This window comes from Eremomyces bilateralis (genome assembly GCF_010015585.1).
Source record: "Eremomyces bilateralis CBS 781.70 unplaced genomic scaffold P152scaffold_15, whole genome shotgun sequence".
NCBI lineage: Eukaryota > Fungi > Ascomycota > Dothideomycetes > Eremomycetales > Eremomycetaceae > Eremomyces > Eremomyces bilateralis.
The window spans coordinates 222,858-245,792 of record NW_022985081.1 but is presented as its reverse complement, the minus strand read 5'-3'; the positions used below and the strand labels follow the sequence as shown (position 1 = coordinate 245,792).

At 51.5% G+C, this 22,935-nt stretch overlaps 7 protein-coding genes across 7 annotated transcripts; 3 read left to right on the top strand and 4 right to left on the bottom strand.

Annotated features, from left to right (window-relative positions):
- The first annotated feature begins 76 nt into the window (after nt 1–76).
- P152DRAFT_73961 (uncharacterized protein) lies at nt 77–3,657 on the top strand. Its single transcript, XM_033683225.1, has 2 exons — nt 77–231; nt 296–3,657. Exons 1-2 carry the CDS (start codon nt 196–198, stop codon nt 3,242–3,244), a joined length of 2,985 nt encoding a protein of 994 aa, XP_033532643.1. The 5' UTR covers nt 77–195; the 3' UTR covers nt 3,245–3,657.
- Nucleotides 3,658–3,668: 11 nt separating this feature from the next.
- Nucleotides 3,669–7,229, bottom strand: P152DRAFT_438711 (uncharacterized protein). Its single transcript, XM_033677620.1, has 9 exons — nt 6,871–7,229; nt 6,506–6,815; nt 6,004–6,459; nt 5,897–5,953; nt 5,746–5,786; nt 5,503–5,696; nt 5,431–5,456; nt 4,445–5,379; nt 3,669–4,382 (listed from the first exon to the last, which is right to left on the bottom strand). Exons 1-9 carry the CDS (start codon nt 6,900–6,902, stop codon nt 3,791–3,793), a joined length of 2,643 nt encoding a protein of 880 aa, XP_033532642.1. The 5' UTR covers nt 6,903–7,229; the 3' UTR covers nt 3,669–3,790.
- P152DRAFT_73956 (uncharacterized protein) lies at nt 6,941–7,629 on the top strand. Its single transcript, XM_033683224.1, has 3 exons — nt 6,941–7,255; nt 7,306–7,409; nt 7,475–7,629. Exons 1-3 carry the CDS (start codon nt 7,057–7,059, stop codon nt 7,487–7,489), a joined length of 318 nt encoding a protein of 105 aa, XP_033532641.1. The 5' UTR covers nt 6,941–7,056; the 3' UTR covers nt 7,490–7,629.
- Nucleotides 7,493–8,629, bottom strand: P152DRAFT_459883 (uncharacterized protein). Its single transcript, XM_033679775.1, has 2 exons — nt 8,323–8,629; nt 7,493–8,275 (listed from the first exon to the last, which is right to left on the bottom strand). The coding sequence occupies exons 1-2, from the start codon at nt 8,361–8,363 to the stop codon at nt 7,870–7,872; spliced, it is 447 nt and encodes a 148-aa protein (XP_033532640.1). The 5' UTR covers nt 8,364–8,629; the 3' UTR covers nt 7,493–7,869.
- Nucleotides 8,630–11,658: 3,029 nt separating this feature from the next.
- On the bottom strand, nt 11,659–14,267 carry P152DRAFT_459882 (uncharacterized protein). Its single transcript, XM_033679774.1, has one exon. The coding sequence runs from the start codon at nt 14,008–14,010 to the stop codon at nt 11,701–11,703; it is 2,310 nt and encodes a 769-aa protein (XP_033532639.1). The 5' UTR covers nt 14,011–14,267; the 3' UTR covers nt 11,659–11,700.
- A 1,768-nt stretch (nt 14,268–16,035) lies between these two features.
- On the bottom strand, nt 16,036–16,458 carry P152DRAFT_73793 (uncharacterized protein). The gene has a single exon (XM_033683223.1). It carries the CDS (start codon nt 16,403–16,405, stop codon nt 16,073–16,075), a length of 333 nt encoding a protein of 110 aa, XP_033532638.1. The 5' UTR covers nt 16,406–16,458; the 3' UTR covers nt 16,036–16,072.
- A 392-nt stretch (nt 16,459–16,850) lies between these two features.
- Nucleotides 16,851–22,107, top strand: P152DRAFT_475063 (uncharacterized protein; the record flags this gene model as incomplete). Its single annotated transcript, XM_033681384.1, has 8 exons — nt 16,851–17,014; nt 17,060–17,855; nt 17,905–19,556; nt 19,603–20,010; nt 20,061–20,657; nt 20,702–21,581; nt 21,625–21,673; nt 21,758–22,107. The coding sequence occupies 8 exons, from the start codon at nt 16,851–16,853 to the stop codon at nt 22,105–22,107; spliced, it is 4,896 nt and encodes a 1,631-aa protein (XP_033532637.1).
- Nucleotides 22,108–22,935: the final 828 nt, after the last annotated feature.

Below are 22,935 nucleotides of genomic sequence, written 5' to 3'. Positions count from 1 at the left end.
GAATGAATACTGCCTACGACACTAATTCACGAGACTTTTACGAGACACGGTTCCTTCCTCTTGCGAGCACATACTCTACTTTGCTTGATCTTCATCAATTGCGTTGAAGCGTTTTAGCATCCGATATTTCACGACCTTCGTGGCTTTTGGTCTACGACAAAGTGGCATATCTCCCTCATCTTCAACCTTCTCGGAATGGGTACACCGACCCCAATCATCCGAGAGAGGACGGTAAGTGTTAATTTTTTTTATCGCTGTTTATATTGCTCTTTTCAGCCTATCTCACAACTTGTAGACCTCTCGTAGACCCCGTCCTTCTCTTTCCGCCGATCCCATCAACCAGGAATATGAGAATTGGCGTCAACAAGACACGCAGCAGCTCATCCATCAACGCAAAATAATGCGTACTCGCATGCATCGAGCGAGCATAGCAGCCATGGAGAAGCAGTCTGTCATTCATCGAAAGCGTAGTCACTCCCGCACTCGCGAGAGCGATGTCAACTCAAACAGCAACATGGATCCTGATGAAGGAGTTTGCTCTTCTCATGGGGACGAGGATGAAGATACCCAGTCTCAAAAGCGGATGCGAGCCAGTGATTGGCCTCTCACCCGCAGCGCTGAAGCCATTGTGAACGCGGACAAAGAGCGTGAAGGGGAAGGCAAGGAAGGCACCAACACGTCCCTCAATACAAACTACTCTGCCGATAGTTACAACGCTAGATCTCACCGTGGACGCTCACCCGGAAACACTGCCAACGCTCCCTCCCGGAATCGACGCTCAGTCCCAAAATCCAGCACCCGCAAGTCCAAGTTCCTCGAAGCTAGCATGGGCGATAGAGCCAGCGAGAAACCCCCTACCTTCTTCACTCGCTACTTCAGGCCCAACACTACCCTTGCTGAAGATGTGGGCACATCACAAGACGAGCTGATGGAAGATTATCACGCCTACGCGTCGACTAGCTCTCTCACCCCTTCGGCATCCGCATATCATCACAGCGGAATGACCTCACGTGCAGGCATGCACACCCCAAACCCTAGCATCACAACCGGCATCACCGCCGACAGCAAGACTTCTGGTGTCTATCGCTTCGGCAAGTCGTTCGCGACGTCCTTCAACCCCGTCAGCATCTGGAATAAGGTCGCGACCACCTGGAGTAAGGAACCTGCTAGTCCCAGGGACTCATCCTCCTCCGAAACCAACGATGCGCGGAAGCGAGAGCTCGACGATCGCCAGGCACGTGCACATCAGGCATACGCGGACCTAAAGCGTTCGGGACAACTGAGCACATTGGGAAGCAAGACTATCCCGAAGGAGATGAGGGTGCGTGCAGAGGGATATACCCGACAGATGTCGACGGAGCCAACCCCGAATGCATGGGGAAAGTCGGTTGGCAGGGACGCGAGGCGCCCGATCAGCTTGAACGCAGTACTGAATGAGCGTCCTTCGGTGCCGCCGATGCCGACGCGGGACGCGCCACTCCCACCACCTCCGCCGCCGGGGCCATCGCCGAGCAGGAAACCTGGATGGGGCCTGGGATTGCTGAAGACACCGTCGTTCCAGAATTTGAAGCGCGTAAGGTCGGAAGTGGAGCTGCAGAGGCCGATGACAGCGAAGAGTCAGAAAGAGGTGGGGAAGAGGAACAAGTTGTCGAAGCGGGTGAGCGATTTGGAGACGAAGTTGGAGACCGCGAGGAAGGAGTTGGCGGAAACACTTGTGAGAGAGGCAGAGGAGAATGCTGAAGCTCCGCCTGTTCCAAGGGTGCCCGAGTCGTACAGTGCCTTTTTCAGACATCGAGGAGTCATGTCTGATCAAGATCCGGCGGCTGGACAAGCAACAGGTGGAAGTGAGCGCCTCGTGATCGATAATCGTATCAGTCGACAAGCATCCACTGATCGATCTCTCTTCACTTCACGTAGTCGAAGTGAGCTCCACGATACTCCAAGCTACGTTTCAGACTCAGAGGCATCTGCCACGAGTCAGATCTATCGTGAGATCGAATCTCATTCCAAGTTATATCGACGACCTGGGGCTGCAATGAAGCCTTCACTTCCATCACTTCCTTCCGAACGCTTACTCTTCCCCGATCAACAGCTCATCGATGAGCCTGGAGACGATAGCGACATGGATCCCTTCACTAATAGCTCTATGCATGGGGCCAACCGCGTCAGTGTCTTTCCAAATCCGACTTCTTGGAATCCAGCCGCTGCTCAACCGTCTGGAGTTGACGGGAATGGCAACTTCATCGCGTTCGACTCGGCCGCTGAAACTACTGCTGGTGCGAACACTGATCCAGTCTTTAACCCACCGGACGACTTGCATGATGACATCGCCGATTCAATTGAGCGCAACAATGAGGATATCCGACCCGAAGAGCGGATCCCTGCAGACAAGCTCAGCTCCGTTGAAGCCACTTCTAAAGCGTCCCGCACTCGACGACGCAGCACTATCAAGCGCAAGCTCGGTGAGAAGGACATTTCCTACAAGCCTACTCGCGACGGCGGCGAGAGCGACGACGAAAGGGAATGGAAGGGAGCTAGCCGTGCTAGTCGCAAGAAGCGCAAGAGCAACGGGAGCATCGACTCGAAGGACGGAATCAAAGGAAGTCTCGTTACCAAGCCTAAGGGAAAAGTCAGCAACGAGAGTCCTAAGGCGAAGAAGAAGGGAGGGAAGAAGCTCACCTTTGGTGATACCACGAAGAGTGTCTTGGTGAAGAGCCGGATCCCAAAGCCTGACAGTCGAGTCGGCAGCAAGAGCGACGATGTACCCAATCCCCCTCCCGCTGAAGCGACCGACTCCAGTGGAAAGCCCGCGAACCCCAAAGGCCAAGCCATCAGCAACGGCCAACTGCTCACCCCCAACGGCAGCGCACGTACCTCCATCTCCTCCGCCAATTCCATCCCGTTCACGGATGCGCAGACTGCGACCCACACTACTTCGGGCTCTACCTCCGCCAATACTAACGAGCACGCGACCTCAAAGCCCGCCTCCGCGCAATGGTACCCTGTCAACCTTCCCCCTCCCTCCTCCGTCCGCAACCGCAGCGACAGCCCGACCAAGCCGGCGCCCCGCCACGCTCCGCCCCTCCCATCGGGGAAGCTGCGCAAGGCACCGAAGGCGTCCGGAGCCGCGAACGGGGGGCGGAGGCGGAAGTCGTTTTCGCCGCCGCCGGTTCCGGCAGTGCCGGGGAGTGCGGGGAAGAAGAACTCGGAGGGGGAGTGGGAGTGGCCGCCGGATGTGTTCTGAGTGACTGAAGTGCCATGGAGAGAAGCAAGGAGGAAGGAGGACGGAGGGAGCTGGTGGTGAGGTGACAGGGATACACAAGCTTCGAGGGATTTTCGGTCGACAGAGGTGGAAGACGCCGATCTTATAGCGGTGGATTTTTCTTTTGCTTTTCATGTTGGGGAGTTTTTACGTCATGGGGAGATACTCAGGTCTCCTTAGGGCTGCATGCCATGCCGCATGCGAGGCTTGGACCGGAAGGTGCAGTCTCACTCAGAGATTCGCGCACAGCACGAGCAAGTCCTGCGGCGAATATGGAGAAGGTCCTTTATCATGGTCATGGAGTTCAGGGTATGGATCACCTTCACATCGATACGTTTCAGCCCAGTCAGGGAGCTTATGAAGTTATGAGCAACGAATCACGATGCGATTCAGCGTCAAGGAGCTTATAATCATGGTTCACCTGCTTTTATTCTCGATAGCTATAATGGATAGCTCTATTTACCGGAACTCAACCTTTCTGTGCCTGCGTCACGCAATAGGTGTGCAATGAGTGCAATGATCCGCAGCTTACATGTACCCATGCGCGCTCAACCACTCCTTCACCACCGCCTGATCCCGCTCCTGATATGTCGCGTTCCCCTTGATCGTATCGCTCAACACACTCAGCGTGCGATCATACCCCTTATTATCCTTCCCCTCGAAGAACCGGCGGATGTCCTCCTCGACCGCAGCGCTCGCGAAGTCGTCCAACCCGACCTTCAGGAACCGATCGAGCACCACCATGTTCCCGCTCAGACGCGGGTACACCTTCGTCTCCCAGTTCGCCTTGATGAACTCCCAGAGCGCGGTGCGCGTCGCCGGGTTCGCGCCGAGGGAGGCGGAGCCGGAGTGCACGTCCTGCACGGCGACGGCGTCGCTGAAGAGGAAGGCGAGGAAGTCGGCGGCGAGCGCAGGGGACTGCACGAGGCCCATGGATTGGAGGCAGATTTCTTTGCCGTCAATGGAGGTCGTGGTCTTGTATTCGTGCTGGAGGGACTGGTATTCGGTCGCGCCGCCGTTCTTGATGGCGACGCGGAAGACGGGGAGGCGGAGGTTGGGGTGCAGGGGTTGGATACCATCGATGTGGGCCTTGAAGCGTTGCTGGGCTCCGGCGATGATGCTGAAGGGATAATGAGTTAGTTTATTCATAGAGGTTGTCTTCATTCATCGGGAGGAGCATACCCTTCATGGCCGGCACGTCCAGCAGATGAGATCAGGAGAGCACGAAGCTGCAGGGTGAGCAGCTCGTCGTTCGGCAAGCAATCCCAGCCGACCTTCTCCGCCGCTTGCGATACGAGCTTCAGGGTGAACTTTCGGAGGCCTTCCGAAATATCTGGGATATCCGCGAATACCGTACGGACATTACCAAGAGACGTCAAAATGCGGCTCCAGACGAGGTAGTTGTCCTCATCCTTGAAGTTCTCAACCAGCGCCAAAAATCCGGCGGTGGTGCCAGTGCCGGCTTGAGCAAGCGCTGCGGCGTCGGCGATAAGGCTGATCTTGTCCTCGAGGCTCAGTTGCGCTCGAGCTTGGCCGAGCTTCATCAACCGCTCAGGCGTGTAGTTGGTTCGGTAGAATCCAGTTGCGTCGGCGTTGAGCTTGTAGAAAGTCTCGTCAATGTCGCGCAGGGTTTGCTCCCTTCCGGTAAGAGGAATGTTGGTCGTAGCGGCCGATCCAGATCCTGTCTTTAGTCCAAGGGGCACCCACCAAATGGACTCGTCCTCCTCAGGCTTAACGTCGCCGGAGAGCAAGAAACGGGACTGCTTCACTCCGATCTGACCCGGCTCTTCAGAAACGCTCAGAACCGGGAAGCCGATCTTGAGGATCCATGCGTCCATGAACGCCTTAACATCCTGTCCAGATGCCTCGCTCAGAGCAGCCCACAGATCATTGGTCTTTGCGTTTCCGAATTGATGAGCTTTCAGGTAGTTCGAGACGCCGAGGATGAACTTCTCCTGAGTCAAATGGGCCGAAAGCATGCGGATGATCGAGCTTCCTTTGAGGTAGCTGATGTGGTCGAAGATTTGGTCGACTTCCAACGCGTCCCGGACTGGAACCTCGATGGGATGAGAGCTTCGGAGCGAATCGAGGGCAAATGCTGTTTGCAAGGATTCAGACTAAACACGGTGAGCGACTGCTACATGCATACCTCGCTGCAGTGAACGTACGACAAACTGTCCCCAGACATTCCAAGCTGATTCGGTCAGTAAGGATCCTGCCAGAAGGCAGAGATAACTCACATGGATTGAAATGGTCAGTTGCTAACCAGCCGACCCAGGTGGCGAAGCCTTCATTGAGCCAGAGCTCGTTCCACCAGTCCATGGTCACCAAGTTGCCAAACCACTGGTGGGCAAGCTCATGGGCAACTACGTATGCCACTCGGACTTTGTATTTCTGGTCGCTGGACTTCTCGTCGAAGAGCACCGCGGTTGTTCTGGGTTGTCGTCAGCAGCCACGCCATGGAATTAAAATAAATGTCATACCGGTAGGTAATGAGGCCCCAATTCTCCATTGCGCCGTGTGACTAGATACACAATCAGTGACTGCCGTTCATATAAGACTATGGATGTACGTATAGAGGACTGAGCAATCAGCCACCCCATAGTTACGAAGGTCAATGAACAGGGCACTCACGAATTCATGGACCGCTAGAAGATCCACTTTGGGCAAGGGATAATCAACCCGGAAAATCTTGTCGACGTCAGCAGGTTCTCTGAATTGCACACTCGGGTCCTGCTCACCTCCGAGAAGTAATCGGTGATCTTGCTGGCATTGACCAACGCCCACTGAGCCTGATCCTTCAGACCCTTGGTGGTATACACTCGGACCGGCAGACTCTTGCCATTGTACAGGCGGGCGGTGTGCTCTTCGATGAACTCGAGGTCTCCAAACGCCCAAGCATAGAGGTAAGTGCTCATGATCGGAGTCTTCTCAAAGGTCACGACCTTCAGGCCGGATTTGCTTGGCTCCTCGCTCTTCACCGGCATGTTGCTCAACGCCACTTGATCATCCGGGATTTCGATGTCGAAATCAAATGTGGCTTTTAGGTTGGGCTCGTCGAAGCATGGGAAGGCACGGCGCGCGTCGCTGGATTCGAACTGCGTGCTGAACATGTAGACATGGTCGCCATCCTTGGGGACGGACGGCACATGGGGCGCGGCCGGAAGGTAACGGGAGCGGTAGAAGCCAGCCATAGTCTGAGGCACGTTAGATAGGGTAATCCCGAGCACGGAACATACGCACATTGTTCATAGTGCCCTTGAATTTGATGATCAGCGATGCCTTCGTCGTGGCCGGGAAGGCATCCGCGAAGGAAAGGGTCGCCCGCTGCTGCTTCTCATCGTAATCGATCTTGTCTGCTTTCGTCGACGACTCCGTCTTCGCCGAGTCGGTGAAGAGCTCGGCGGTCTGGATCTCGAGCTGGTGGGTGTTGAGCACGATCTCCTTGGCGGACTTCACGATGTCGAGGGCGATCTTGACGGTGCCGGCGTAGGAGAAGGCCCCGCCGAGCTCCAGGTCGTAGATCGACAGCTCATAGTTGACCGGCTTGACACTGCACATCAATCAGCGTCGGCTCGGTTCATTCGAGGATTTCAATGGAAGCTCACGTGTCCGGGAGAATGTCTCTATCTTGCGCCATGGTTGCTCTATGTATCCTCGCAGCGGTTGAACAGTATCTGAAACCCGATGGAGGTAGCGATTGAGTGTGATGTCTATCCCGCAAAAACCCAAACGTCTTCCTGTTATGTTGACAGATGGAAGGTCTTTCAGAGTTGGACCGATAGAAGCCGCGAATGGAGGGGATGAATGTGGAAGGTGGAAGAGCAGCAGCAGTGTGCGCCTTCCTGACCCCGCCGTCCCTCACTGCGCTCCCACAGTGTCCAGACCTGGATGATCTCACGTTACAGGCATCGACAAAGCTCCGCCTGGGTCTGGCTATAATTCTCACGGAGGATGACGCAAACAGGCATCTCAATGGCGACGATGCGAGCGGTTTGGCCATGCCTGTCATCTCGCTGATGATCCAGTCTGATGTTTGATAGATTTAATTCCATCGTCCGGTTTGCTACACGGCGACACGCGCCTCTCGACAGGCGACAAACTTTGGACGCGCTGGCCACTGTCGATCCACTGCTTGCCGAATGGGGTTAGTGCCATATAACTCTCCCACTTTGATTTCCTAGAGGTGCTGATGCCTGGGGATATGTGCAGATGCGATACGCATAGTACTGATGAACGGCGTTGAAAGTCGTAGATAGATCCTATGCTACCTATTCATGCTTAGGAGCCAGCCGCAGCAGAGGCAATACCTCCGTTGACCATGAATAATATACAACAATAGCCAAGACGCCTGACCCGTTACGCCTACGACATGCAATCAAGCCTCCTGACGCTGTACTAGAGGCGCCGTCCCAAATGGGTATCTTGCAGTGCTTCGATATGTACTCTTCTGACCATGCACTCTCTGCCCGCCCACCCCAGAAGTCATCGAAAGCCTGACGCCTCATGAATCGAACGAGCAACCCGCTCTATGCGCTAAAAAGACCATCTACAACCCTTTCCCCAAAGATCAGAATGCAATTCGACGCCGACGATGTATGGAGCCATCATAGCCGTACCACTACATCAATACACGGCACTCTCCACTCCTTCTTCGTCCAGCTCGATCCCGCGCGTATCAACTCCCCCGCCCCACCCCCCATCGCCTCCTGCGGCTGCATTCGCTGTTTAACGCCGTCCACCACGGCGCCGAGCATCGCGCCCGCGGTGCCGTTCATCGCCTCCGCGACGAGCGACGCAGTCTCCAGGGCGAGGTTCTGCAGGGCAGCGCTGGCGACGGACGAGGTGGCCGGCGACGGGGAGGAGGCGTAGCGCGGTTCGAACCAGTTGGAATGGAAGTCGAAGAGGGAGATGACGAGGATGGCGAGGAGGAGGGAGCAGTAGACGCAAGGGCGGTTGAGGACGTAGGTGGCGCTGATGAAGAGGATAAGGTAGAGGGGGGACGCGTTGGTGCTGGGAAGGTTAGGTCGGTGTCGCGCGGAAGGATGGAGGGGACTTACAGGAAGAAGAGGATGGGGATCCAACTGCGGAGGCAGAACATGTCGTGACTGAGCGGCGTGGGATATATGTATGTGAGATATATGTACGTGAGGAGAGAGATGTTGGTTCTGAACTGGACGGTTAATGCCACGAAAGTTCGTTCGCTTTTGTTTTGGGCGTATCAGATTTTTCCGAGCATTGCGAGATTGGATTGTCAATCGTCAACCTTAAAAAGCGAATGTCCGGGTTTGGTATTGGCAAGTGTTCTGATATTGTGTTCTGATAATTGTGGTGAGATCTGCGTAGTTGTATCAGGGAGGGTGCGGGAGGACGGCAGTGGAGGCAGCTGGCTGCGTCACAGCCCCAGCGCACTTTCATGTTTGGTGTTGTAATCTGAGGACCTGTGACTGCCTCTTTGAGACTAGCGTGTCAGTTCGAGGTTAGCGCATTTTTCCGTTTTCAACCTTCCCAAAACTTTCAAACATAAATACCTCTATCCCCCCCTCTCGCAAACCCGCTCTCCTCCATCTTTTCCCATTCACCAATTCATTTCCTGTCCGACTTCCTTGTCTCCCCCCTTCGTTTCCGTCGGCCCACCAGCCCACTTTCGCCCCTGTGACCTATGCCTGCCCGCGTGAGGAGTGTCAACGATCCACCAGACATTTTCTGGCGGCGGCCACCCCGTCTACCCCCTTCATTCGATTCATGCGACTTGACTGTTCCCCCCTCTTAAAGGCCCTTCCATTCCAATGGTGAGTAGTTCTGCCCCTTGTCTCGCTCATCCCTGTCATTTTGCTTTTCCCCTCAGTTGAATGGAGGATTCCACTATCGTATTCTATCAGGCTCCTCATCTACAGATCTGGCCCGTTCTTCCACGTTGTAATCTCTGAGAGCATGTCCCCTTGCCACTTTCACTTTCCAGAGACGCTCAGATTCCGCGCGTTCAATGCTCCCTTACTGTGTTCGCTGCTCCTTCACGACTCAGGAGCCCTGAGCCTCGGCCATAAGCCCCGGTCATGAACTCCGGTGCAACCCTCATTCCCTCTGTCATTCCTTTCTTTTGCTCTTATTCTGCTCCTCCCTTATTGGATACATGCATCCCCATTGAACCACGGTTTTCTTAATCTTCCTCGCCGACGACGCCTCATGCCACGTCAGCAACCACACCGGCATCAGGCCCGGATTGGAGAACGCGTCTTCTCCAACCGACGAAGGTGGTTGGATGGCGGGCTAGCCCCACCGACTTTTCTGGCCTTCCTTGACGACTTCGCCTCAGACCGCGTCAGCAGTTACATTATATTAACCATAACTAGAGACGCCCCTTCTCGAACCGGCTAAGCTTGGCGTTCGGCCACACCACGCCGTGCATCGCATGATTATAATCGCATAATGATGATCGTGATTGTCCGATCCCTTCATCTCATTTAAATCAACTGCGGTTTCATACAGACACCGGCATGGGCGTTCTGGGATCAAATAGGAAGCTGGATGTGGACGTTAATGCCCCAATCTGTCTCTGGCTTGGATCATTGGCATGGGAGGTGCCACGCTCGCTCGATTGCAGCTTGCTATTCGTACGTAGGAGTTTCGAGTCGTAGCCCAACTGACAATGCTTAAAGCATCCGGTGAGGCCGAACCAGGTGAAATCGGTGACACCGACGGTGACGATGACGGTGAGGCATCTTGACGAGTGTGCTTTGCGGTGTGGCTGTTCCAGCTCTTGCACGCCAACCCATCCATGCGAACTTAAAAGCCCGTGGATCTAATTGCTCGGTTGCCATTGCATGTGGTCTCGTGGACTAGAATTTCTACGATCATCTAAACGTGAGCAGCTGGATCTACCCGCGGGATAACGGTCCACTGACTACCGATACCCCTGGCTACTCGAGGTTAGTGGCCCAGCACGACCATTGAGATTTCCTCCAACCCAATTATTACACTTCTCGCAACCATGCGCTCTTATAGACAGAGGCAGCCCCTTATCTTTGAGTCAAGCAGCTTGTGTACGATCTCGGATCCAGCGACGATGGAATTTTGTAGTGACCATTTTCTCCTCTAACCTTGGGCGTGTGCATAGGGATGAGAGCGTCGTCGCATATTATACCTGGCCGTCACTGGTCGTGGACTGAAAGGGAGATGAAAACGAAAGATATCAAGCAGACCGCATCAATGTCAATCCATGTTACCGCTTCACCTTCCGCTATTTTTGGACGCACCCCCCAAACAATATTACTGATGGCACGCTAACCAGGACAGAATGGTATATCCATGCCTTGGGTGTAGAATGCACATCCTCTTGCAAGTCGTGGACTGGCGGCAAGAGCGGCGAGGCAAACTCAGGGGTAAATTCCGGGGTTGCGCATGCAAGTAGAAGAGCGGTCGAGCCGTGGCGATAGGATAGCGAGTGCAGAGCGTCTTCCACCGCAGCGGCCCCGAATACTTAAGTGGCAACTATCCCTGTCCTCGTGCAATTCACAATTCAAATTCCCCTTATCCTTTACCGGGCGCCCATATGCCATCTTGGATCGGAGATGCACGCTCCTATCGACAACCCCGGGCATCTCGCGAACCGGAACTCCTGTTGGCGGCGCGAGATTTCCTCCATCGGGCGCGAACCCTTCGTTCCCTACGGAGTAACTTTGTGTGCTACAGAAATTGCCTCCAGACACGGAGGTTTCTGACGCCGTTTTTGGAGGGTTTTCGACTTTCGCAACTGTTATGGTCCCAGGCCTGTGGCCTGAGCCCTTGAGTATGGCTGACGCCACAGGGATGTGGCTAGTGGATGGCACAAAGGAGATAGGCACAAAGGAGATAGGAACAAAGGAAGTATCTTCTATATCTTGCGCGCAGAGACGCTGGGAGGTTTCTTCCTTCTCTCTCTTCAGTTTAGATTAATGGAACTTGGTAATCGCAGACCTTGCGCATCCAAACCGTGTCAGCAACTGCTATATCTCTATGCTAATTTCGGAAAATGACACTGTTAAATACTATAGCTCCGCTGTAGAGCCTCCCTCTGCCTTCGCATATAATTACCAATGTTAAGGGCCGTCACTCGATTGATCGTTTCGTCGTGCCCGTTCCTGTTCTTTTCTTTGCTTGGAGTGAGGACACAGGAGCACAGAGAGCACCTGCTGTTCATGCTTGATCGATCCCGAATCATATACCGCAGAAACTTGCCCTGTTTGTTTCCACATCTTGAAGAGCCAAATCAGGATTTCTTTCGAGTATAGGTCTAGTCTACATAATTGGCTCACATTCCAACATAGCCTTTTCAGATTGCTCTGCAAGTTTTCGTCATTGACAAACCTGGCTTACATCCATGATAATTATTAACAAAAAGACAAACGTAGTACTCTCGATTGTGAAATGTCTGATTCAATATCTGTGGTAGTAAACTACTATCTATTTTCGCTGAACACCGAGTCAGATGCGCTTCCTCTTTCGGTTTGTGAAATGACGATAATCTCAGTGCTGTCGCTGCTTAGAGCTGATTTGATGCAACAGTCTAGACACTCATTCTCTTGAAGAATCAGATTGTGACCAAAACTCGTCAATGCCGCGCATCGCCCTAGCACTGGAGCTTTCAACAAACGAAATGTGATCCCTGTTTCTTCGAGACGTTTTAATAGCTCCTCAGATGGGCTTCCAGAAGCAACCATGGGTTGAACCCGATGCGATTCTGGGCAATGGACTAGACCGCGCGAATGCGAAGCCCCTTGAGCCAAAAGCATCGGGCTGAAAGATAGGTGTGTTGGCTGGTTCCGATCATCCATGATGTTGTATCTTATGGCTAGAGAGCGAACTGTCTCCTTAACTTCAACCTTGACACTACACATCAAAGAGCTGTTAGTCATCTTGGTCCAACGCTCGTCCCCTGTGGGTTCCCGCATTCGACACTCTGCCTGACCGTCCAACCAGCGAGAGAGATTCTCATTCGAGTAAGGCCAATCTTCAACGCAGTAGAATGGCTTCTCGTTGCACTCGATCTGTCCTGGAACCACACAGATCTGGTTTACAACCTCCTTATCATCAGAAGGCTCATGAAGGGTATTCAGATAAACACAGATTCCTCCAGCTGACACCGCACAAGGCCATATCACGTTCTTGTCTAGGTTGAGCGCTGAACGTCCAGCGAAGAGCGATAGCGCAGCAAGTAGCGGTGCAGTGCCTTCTACGCGCGGATCATCCAGTATATGCACTACCGCGCCCATATCTGTCTCTTGATCTCGAAATCTGCAGCGTCTGGTCGCTTGCACGCCGTACAATTTCTGAATACCTCGCAGGAGAGGAAAAGGCGATTCGACAAGTTCAAGCGTCGACAATAATCTGCAAAGCACAATTATTGTCTCGGTGATCACAACGAGGCACCGAAGGTCAGCATCATCTTTGCGCACACGACTCTTTGGTGGGTCGCATAACCTGCATTTACAAGACACTGCCAGCAGCGCAAGCCTCGCCTCGTACTTGCTTCTAGCTTCCGCATCTGGGGTGTTGTCGTAACAATTTTGAATGGTGGACGCCGCAGGCGAGAGTTCAGGGAGCCAATTCGCCGAGTGCTGTATAAGTCCAATGCCGAAGGAACGATCAGTATAGAGCCGATTTCTGGAGGAGTCCCCTGTTTGTATGTCTTTATTGCAATTCGCAATGGCCTTGAAAACCCGTGAGGCACTTGCAAATATCTCGCAAAATGTTGTCTTCATCGTCATCAGCTTTTCGAAGTGGATACCAAATGCCGCATGCAAACACTGGTGCCACTTGACTCGACCACAGATGCGAGTAACATTATCGCCACCTAAAGGTACACTCGAATTAAGGTTAAAAAGGTCCAGAGCGGTGCGGAGTTCGAATGATTTATCCACAACGTGTAACATGGGAGCTTTTCCCACTGTTTCAGACGTATTTTCGGGTAAAATAATGATGCTCGCGACATGGTCAATTCGACTACTCGAATATTTCACGTCGCCGTCCTCGTTGAGGATGGTGACTGTGAGTCCGAACAGCCATTCAGCCACTGCTGCAATCCACCCTACCTCCCTTGGTCCGGTAATCGTGATCGACTTCCACACACCGCGCGAGAGCTTGCCTATACCAAGCAATGTCTCTGCTAAGCCATGTGGATCCGGGTTTCCAACGGATGATCCAGTAGCGATCCCAACATGAACTCCCATGAGTGTCTCTGCCCGCAACGGAAACGGTGTTGTGGCGACAGTTCCCGCGCAACAGCGCACTAAGGAGCGCCATTCGCTCAATGATGGTACAACTTTCAAGTCCGCGGTGCCTTTCGCAAGGTGGCTGAGTACTTCCGCGCTTATCTCATCTGGAAAGCATTCTGCGAGCGTTGCGCAGAGAGCAACCAACATTGCACCCTGTTCGGTAACCGATATGGCACGAATAAGATGTTTGACGCCGAACCCGAACCAGAGAACATCGCCAACACCACCAAAGGATTTGAGGCCTCTAAGCGTTTGTTCAATGTTCTGCCGTCCAGTGCACGAAAATTGGAAATTACTCCCGATAAAATGACCCAACGAGAGGGTATATGGATCCACAGACGCCGCAGATAGCCTGGAGAGGACGCCAAAGGAGAAGTTAATGGTGCCTCGCGATAATGACACCCAGTCAATTTGGCCTTGTTGCGGGAAGTTCTCATTTGCAATACTCCGTGTAAGAGGCAGAGATTCATCATCCAGAGTCAGATTGAGAGGCATAGTTGAAGTAGGATATAAGGTACAGATGATAATAAAACTGAGTTAAGAGTCGGTGAGATTAAGAGAAACACGAACTTGGAACACATTTAATGAAGGCTTGAGGGGTTATTAAACTTGATACAATGCGGCACAGCTGTCTGCCTCGTTGCATCTCTCCCCTTGATGGCTGCAGACTGTAGTGCTCAAAGACCGGGGTGCCTTACCAGGGACGGGTGAGGCTCCTTTCACACCCGTTGGTGCTCCGTTCACACCCTCACTGCCGCTCCATTTACACCCTCATGGTCACATGATATACTACTCTCTCAGAATTACTATTTATGTTTTGAAGGACGTGAAGATTAAAAATGGAAAACAGCGCTATACCTAAATATAATGGCGCTAGACTACAAATGGTAATTCTGTAGCACTCAGATTACGGAGTACTCAATACTCAGATACTCACCCACTGCCTCACCGCCCTCACCCACTACACACCCACTGCTCACCCACTGCTCACTTACTTCTCATCCACTGCTCACCTAGAACTCGCCCACTCCACCGCTTCTCGCCTTAGGGCTCTCTGCCGAAGATCCTGCCGAGCTGGCAAGCAAATCACCAGTGCGCTACGCCACCCCCTATCGGTGAAGCCGGCATAAGCGATACTCGCGCCGTTTCAAAGCAAGGATGCGTAGTCATGTTAATACGAAGAACAGGCAAGGCGACCCGAAGGCGGCACCAATTCCCGGATCGATACGGTCGATACATATAGTATTAGCCACTTGAAAAAGGGTTTAGCAGGCTGGCTCATACGATATTCTGAGCTTGACCTTGCTTGGTAAGCTATGAAAACAGCCAGTACTTTACGGTTAGTCGTAATTTAGCGAAAGTACCTCTTGAGGAGTCCCTACAGACCCCTCAGGAAACTGCGGCGGAACCTCAAGTTTCTGCCGGATCTGACTCTGAATGAATCGACATACATGCATAAATTTTCCCCGATCCTGCTCGCTAAATTTAAAAGCGTAATTCACCTAGAAAATGTTTTATACTTGAAAACACGGACGAACAAGCTCACTGTCAGGCATACTGAATATAGAAATCACTCATTCAAGGTGGTTAAGTTAGATATCAGTGATCCAGAACAACCAAGGAAGATATACATTGAATACCGGCCAAAATATTATCCGCACTTCAAAAGGGATCCTGATCTGGCTCTTCAGAGATGAAATTAAAGACCGCAGATTTCTGCGGTTCTTGATGCTGGATCGGACGGAATACGGTCTTCTTCCTAATCGCTAATAATATGTTCTCGGATTGACGATCTTCGAAAGATTAAAACCACATGATTCATAACCGTCTAAGGCAGCAATGCTTCAAGCCAAGAAATGGTTCGATTATGTAACGAAAACTAGTGGTAAATACGCAGCTGCCCTTGTCATGTTGGATCGTGCGATGAGAACAAATCAGAGTGCAAACCGGAAACCGATTCTGGTCGCAACTGTACCGCCCGTCGCTACAGGAGACAAGGCTGCGGGGAAAGCGGGCCGGTTCGCGCCAAGGGTCTATGTGTCTGTTTGGCCAAACGTGGCCATGGGTAGGTATGAGAACGACTGCAACTCCAAACTATCACCCACTCCTTTGATTCCTAGCCAAATTTAGATCTCATTAATTTTCATTCAACAGCAGCCAACAATGCGCAAGGTTCCCCTCTCTCCTTTTCCACCTCATGCTTGGCCCTGCGTCTTCTAGACAGTCGATACTGTGCGGCTAGTCTTCCCTGTTTCATACTACGTTTCCTGTCATAGCACTAGGGTGGGTAAAATTTATGAAATAAACATTTGTTGCGAAGAAATCCCCAAATTTGTGTAAGAAACAAAGAATACGATGTAAATTTCGCAAAAAACGCTAACCCAATTTGTTTAGCGCATCGTATGTTGATGCCTAAGGCACGAACATTTATGGTCGGGAAAACCAACCGCCAAGGGGCTTCTACGAGATTTCTGATTAGGTAAGAAAATAATGGAAAGAAATAAACTACTTTCTTGCATTAATTCGGTAATTTACAGACTCCTATTTATTTCATTTCTTACACCCACCCTACATAGCACGTATGGAGTTGTCTAGTGTGATATAAAATGGAGTGTCGCTTGCGATTTGCTGCGATTTGCTGCGATTCGCTAGGGGCTGATGGATTCTTTATTGCTTGCCCGTTCCCAGATCGCATACGATTTGAGCCGGAGCCCATTTGAGTCGGAGTCGTTTTAGGCTCCTCGATCTGGTTTCCGTACAGCCACCAATGACTGATAATCTGCTCAAGGCAAGCGCTGCCGATATAAATGAAGTGGGTTGCGACCAGGCAAAGAATCCCAAAGGAAGCTAGTCGGGTCCGCAGCGGTCCTCGCCGCAACCTTGGCGCCATGCATTCGAGTCATCAGTAAGCGATCGTTTTCTTCAATTCACGAGTGCCTTATCTCTTTCCATGATCTCAGATTCGAATATTTCCCGATATGGAGCAGGAATTGTGTTGTAGCAGCGTTACGGCGACATGAGTGAATGGCTACATTCGTCCCATCGGAGTGGGCAGCCAAGCGTGGCGCTAAACTAGGCGATTCGCCTGTCTTCATGAACCGGTAAGGCTGTGAATCTCAGGCAGGCTTGATATCCAGACATTTCGAGTTTCATGAATGAGGCGAAGCGAGTAGTACCCTTGCTGATAGAGCCGTAGACATTGACTGAGGTATTTAAAGAGGACGCCTTTAGGACTGGCTACTATATCATGCCGCGAGGAATCATTGAGAGAATGATTCAACGCTAGCACCATCACATTTAATCAATAATAGCCCAATATCTTATCATTCGACATTATGACTAGCACAAGCAGGGAAGAAGCGAAGGCTCTGATCCAGGAACTGGCGACCGAGAATGGTTGGCTTTCAGCCGAGGATCGCGAATATCTTCGAGTGAATCGCCCGCATATCATCAAAAGCGTCGACGGAGCTCGACGGCTGGCTTGTGCAAGCACAGAGGCGTAGGTACTCTATTCTCTTTAAATGCTTTTGACTGACTTCCCCAGACTGTCCCGTAATTTGTACTCGAAGGATACCCGCTTCGTGTACGAATTGATCCAGAACGCGGAAGACAATAAGTACTCCATCGCTAATGGAAACAAGGAGCGTCCTCATCTCTCATTCACTGTTTCAGCCAAGCGTATTATAATCGACTCCAATGAGGATGGATTCTCCGAGGCCAATACCCGGGCAATCTGCAGGGTAGGAGAAAGCACCAAGTCGGGAATCGAAGGCTATGTTGGCGAGAAAGGTATTGGATTCAAATCTGTCTTCAAAGTTGCCTGCAAAGTTCACGTTCAGTCGGAACCATATTCGTTTGCATTCGAGTACAATCGTGGATTACCGGATTCTGGACTTGGAATGGTCACACCTCTCGTGGAACCTCCCGATGAGTTGTTGGGTGTTCGGACCCGCATCATTCTTCACCTGAATGATAGGGTCGATAAGGACGCCCTGCTTCGCGAGTTTGAGGCTCTTCCGGACACCCTTCTACTATTTCTACGGAAATTAAAAAAGCTTTCAATTCGCATCGAAAGACACGAGAAGATTGTCAGCAAGGTGTACGAATTGTCGATCGAGAATAATAGAGCTTGTATCGCTCGAACCATCAAACATGACACTGTCAATCTCAACTACTGGATCGCGAGCAAATCAATCACTAATATGCCCGAGGAAGAAGCAAGAACAGGTATCACGACAGCAGATGTGTTTTTGGCCTTTCCTCTCAATCAGGACGACGTTCCAACTGTTGAGGAGCAGCATGTATTCGCCTTTCTTCCTCTCCGGAAAGTTGGTTTCAAGGTATCCTCTAGACTCTCTTGACAAAAACTGCCGACGCTGACCTGACTAGTTTCTTATCCAATCTGACTTCATAACTCAGGCGAGCCGTGAAGATGTTTCCAATTGCCCTTGGAACCGACGTATTCTGGACGAAATTGTCAATCTTTTCTTGGAGACTACTACCTCTGGATTTTTGGATCAACCAACCTTGAAATATTCATGGCTCCGCTATCTGGCAACGAATGGGGTGCCCGATGAGTTTTGGGGCACCCTTCAAAGTCGGCTGTTCTCCCAGCTCATGGATCACAGTTGTTTCATTCCATTGGGGGACCGCGGTACCACACTCGCCAGATCATTGAGACTTGTACCGACCTCTTTGAGAGACTTTGAAAACCGACCTCTGCTGTCCGAGTGCGACTGTACTACACCCCACCTTCACAGTCGCTACGTCTCAGATAAGTACGACGCCACTCTTGACATTCCGATCCTCCGAAAACTCGGCCTCGAAACGTTGTCCACCGCAGAATTCATTGGGCTCTTGCGTTGTGACTTGAAACCCAACGGCTACTCTCGGCTGCGCACGACGCCAGCGGAATCACGATGGCATACATATCTCTCCAGGTCCTTGCTTCGAGCAGTGGCCACTTCAGAACAACTTGCAATCGGTATTAAGAAGCTGCCATTAGTGCCACTTCTCAAGGATGAGCGATGGGTTCCATCATTTAATGCATCGATCTATTTCCCAAAATGCCGAGGGATCGATATTCCGCGAGATCTTCCCCTGAGTCTAGTTGATTCACGGGCGCTTATCAACGACGAAAGGACAGAGCTGTTTCGAGAACTCGGAGTGTCGGAATGTGCTCCCCAGCGAATATTTCCATTGCTAGAACAGGCCTGCAGGAAGGATGACTGGACAATGGACACAGCTCTCGACCATCTCAAGTTTGTATTCTGGAACCATACCGATCTACCGTCTCAGGGACAGAGAATTTCTCTTATGGTTGTGAGCAAAGATCTTTTGAAACAAGTCCCTGATTTGTCGACCAGATGGTGGTACAGCCCGAGCAGCACAGACCCTTGCAGCGCAGCCAATGTCATCGGCCATCCAGTTCCGAAGCAGCTAAAGGGAGAGATTCAATTTTTGCATCCACGCTACTATGAAGTGTTTGGAGCTTGCGAACGAAGATATGACAAGTCTGGCATCGAGTGGCTTGAAGAATTCATCCAGGTCAAGTCCATACCAGAGCCCAGGATTAGAGCTGGCGCAGCGATTGCTGAAGAGTTCAAATACCTGGCAACTCAAAAGGCTCATTCAATTGTTCTCGGAGTTCTCAAGCGGCAATGGTCTCATGTTGACTTCGACATCCCATGGAAAGCAGATTTCCAGAAGCTCGCCCGAGTTCCGATACTCCATTCAGATGATCTCTCACCATTGAGCTCAACCTATCTTCCACTCCCAAAATTGAAAGCTATCGTTGATCGACTGGAGCTTCAGAGCGGTTTCGGATTCATCAAGGAGCTTGATGGAATGGAGGATGACGGCGTGTCCGACTGGAGTTTCTTGCGTCACTTAGGAGTGCAGTACGAAGAAGATTTTTGCTTCTGGTTGCTACTGTTGAAGAAGGCTCGCGAAAAGAAAAACCCGGGATACATTGTAATGTCGGAGATATACTCCAGACTTCTAGGCTTCTGCTCGACACCAAGTCACAAAACCACTCTCAGGTACCTGATGAATGCCCCAGTCTGGGAGTAGAACTAACAGTTACAGAACAATCTTCGGTGCTATTGAAGGCCCCTCCATGTTCGGTGGTATGCAATGCAGCTTCCTCTTCTTACCGGCCAATACTAGAGAGCTGTTTGAGTGTTCCTCCGAAAGGAATTATATCTTCACTCGGGAAGACACATGGTGCTACCCGAGTTTCTGCCGATGGAATACTCCGACTTGGTACACGCATCATCCTAACCTCGCTCGACTACCTGGATACGAATCTCTTAAGACATTCTTCGTCGATGGTCTTTCAGTTCCGACTGATCCGGGAGTGGACGATTACTTGAGTTACATTTCCTACTTGAAAAATCCAAACCGTGTGGCAAGAAGAGACCAAATCCTCAAACTTCTCTATAATAAGCTCCACTCGGAGATTCGAGGGGACAACGCTTGGAAGGAATCCATTAAGTAAATTAACCGCACTTCTACTCACTTAATTCCTATGCTAATTCAGCTAGATCACGTTTCGAATCGGATAAGCTTATCTATAACTTCCAGGACCAGATGTGGCATAGTCCATCAACTTGCGTTTGGGTCAACGATACTGTGCGCCTGCCCGAGAAATTCTCTATTGCAACGGAGTACTCCGCGCAGAAACCTTTCTTCCTGACGGTCCTTGGGATTGAAGAGCCGAAGCTTCCTCTATACATCCAAGCACTAAAGCGGGAAGCATCCAAATCGCCAAGCAGCGATTCAATAAAGCAACTCATCAGGAACATTTGTCAGTTCAGTCCTACTGCGGGTGATCTAGCAATGGTCTTCGACAGCAAATGCTTCCCCGTTCGCCTCCCCGATGGAACACTCGCTTGGATGAATGGCAAGGAGGACTTCGCTATCGTCGATCGACAGGAATACGAAACTCTCTTCCGAGGAGAGCTCAAAACGTTGGATTTCTCCAAGGAGGAAGTCCACGAAATGGAGGCCTTTCTCATTGGGCTAGGTCTCCGGAATCGATACCTTTCCGGAACAGTCGCAGCTGAGACGACGGCATCCAGAAGCTCGATCGATCACTCAATGACCACCAAGTTAAGAAGAAAGGCATATGCGATTTGCCGGTGAGTGTTTATTACTAGCATTGGATCAATACTGATTAAACTAGGTACGCTGCTCATGCGAGATGCACTACGGCTCGCGATGACCCAGCCGAATGTTTCAAGAAGCTTCAGAACATAACTGTCCTGATTAGTGAAGAATTTTCAAAGACACTGACTACCTACCAGGATGGCAGGCCAGTCACAATGGTTTCTGGGAAGGCATACTGCCACCTGGAAGACGTAGACAACGAGGATAGCAATGTTGAAAGCAATGAAGGAGGTGGTCTTGAGAATTCAGCTGGCCTGAAAGTATACATCCCGAGGGACCCCCGGCTTCGGTATCGATGCCTTCTGACTCACCTGCCCCAAGCTATTCTCAATCACTTCGGCGCCCCGAACAGTTATGTTGGAGAACTGGGCAGCATATTCTCAGCCCACGGGCTTGCAGACGTTGACGAAATTCTAGAAAACGCTGGAGTCATTTCCGTGGCTTGTGTCAATCGGCCTGAAGATGTAGAGTTGGATTCGTCTGAACCGGAAGAAGACGACGGCGATCCAACGTTCCAGTTACCAGATGATACTGGAGAGATTGGGCCGGTCATACCGCCTCGACCTACTTTCCTGGAGCAGGCGCAACTTGCCTTCCGCCCGTCCAGTACAAGCTCCAGCCACTTCATTTCTCAAAGGAGCTCTGGGCTTTCGCCAGGTTCGAACTTAACTCCCCCGACGTCAGTCTTCAGTACACCAGATACTCAAGAAGATCCTACTCGCTACACTATGCTTCTCGAGGTGGCGGTCGACAGCGCTCGGCGCGGGCCGCCATTTCCGCGTGTTGGTGAAACTTCCGCTGTATCTCTTGAGCCTTGCTTTTCAAAGTTCGAGGTCGATGTGGCGGTGGCTGGTACCCAGAGAGACTTCAAGGTTGGAGCAGCTGGAGAACTCTTTGTAAGTCCGCCGTTCGGCCTATGAGTGTTGCTAATTTGAGTAGATGTTCGAATGGTTGAAGAGTCTCCAATTACCGAACTTCGGCCTTGAGAGTTGGCAGTCTAGGATTCGAAATCTCGTTTAGTCACATCGTGATTATAGAGCGCTAACGAATTGGTCATTACCTGAGACTTCAGACATCGTTTATGAAGACCACAAGAGCAAATTCACCGGCTTACTGGTCGCCAATGGCTATCTCCGGTCTGACCTCTGGGCAGGGAAGCAACCAAAGTACCATATTGAGGTGAAAGCCTCCACATGTCGCCTCACCACGCCACTCTACGTTGGCCGCAACCAGTACGAACTCATGATAGACACCACACTACCCATAGAATCGGCTTCGGACAGAGTATACATCCTCGCGAGAGTGTTTAATCTTGGCCAGTCGGATATGGGGCTGAAGTTGTATCTCGACCCGAACCGGTTGGAGCGTGAAGGCAGGCTGAGGTTCAGATCGGATAAGTATGAGGTGACGGAAGCAGCATAATTTTAAGAAGATTTGAGGCCGTGTCCGTGGTTTGTTTGTGAAGGATGTTGCTCAGCAATCGTAGTATATCATAATTCATCTTTTGGCTAGTTCTGCCGGCATTCAAGTTGTAATGTATATGGTCAACATCAATTTGAACAGGGTCGTTCAATCCTGTGTTGCAGTTGATGACAACGGCATTGAATCGAGCTGCTCGAATTCGTCTGAATTGGTCCTCTGACTAGTCTTGATACCTCTTCTTCTCAGCCTTTCATCAATCCGAGTCCGGCCGTTGTGCCATACCAGTCTCATCCGCACTGTAGTCGCAATCCTAGTTCTTTCCTTCTCCTCAATCCTTCATGACCACCTCGCTCCTTCCATAATGCTTCTCTCTACGGATCGTACGACTTGAACGCCCTTGTCTTTTATGTTGTGTTCGGCGAGAAGGGTGGAGTCGCTCGGTCTTCTTGGGTTTATCATCGTTGCCGGCTAGCTCTAGGAGCGAGGCAATGATATTTACCACCTGTCGGGTCATGGCAGGTTTGCGCGTCATGGATGTGCTTCTGCGACGGAATATATTGATGTTGTGGGCCGTCACGTGGGCCAGCTTGTGTATCATGCTGGAATCCAAGAATGGGAGCCTACAGAACTTCTTTGCCATGGTATTAAGGACCTCTAGATGGGAGAGACCGAGGAGCTCGGCCACCAGCTCGTCTTGACCCTCGCAGGGCGACGGACAGGATCATCAATGTGGCCAAGTCCACCTTCCGTGCTTGGTGCCCCTGGGACGAACGAGGACCTTGACCTTCGTCTTGGAGAGGTGGTGGAGCAATCGCCATCGACGGGTGC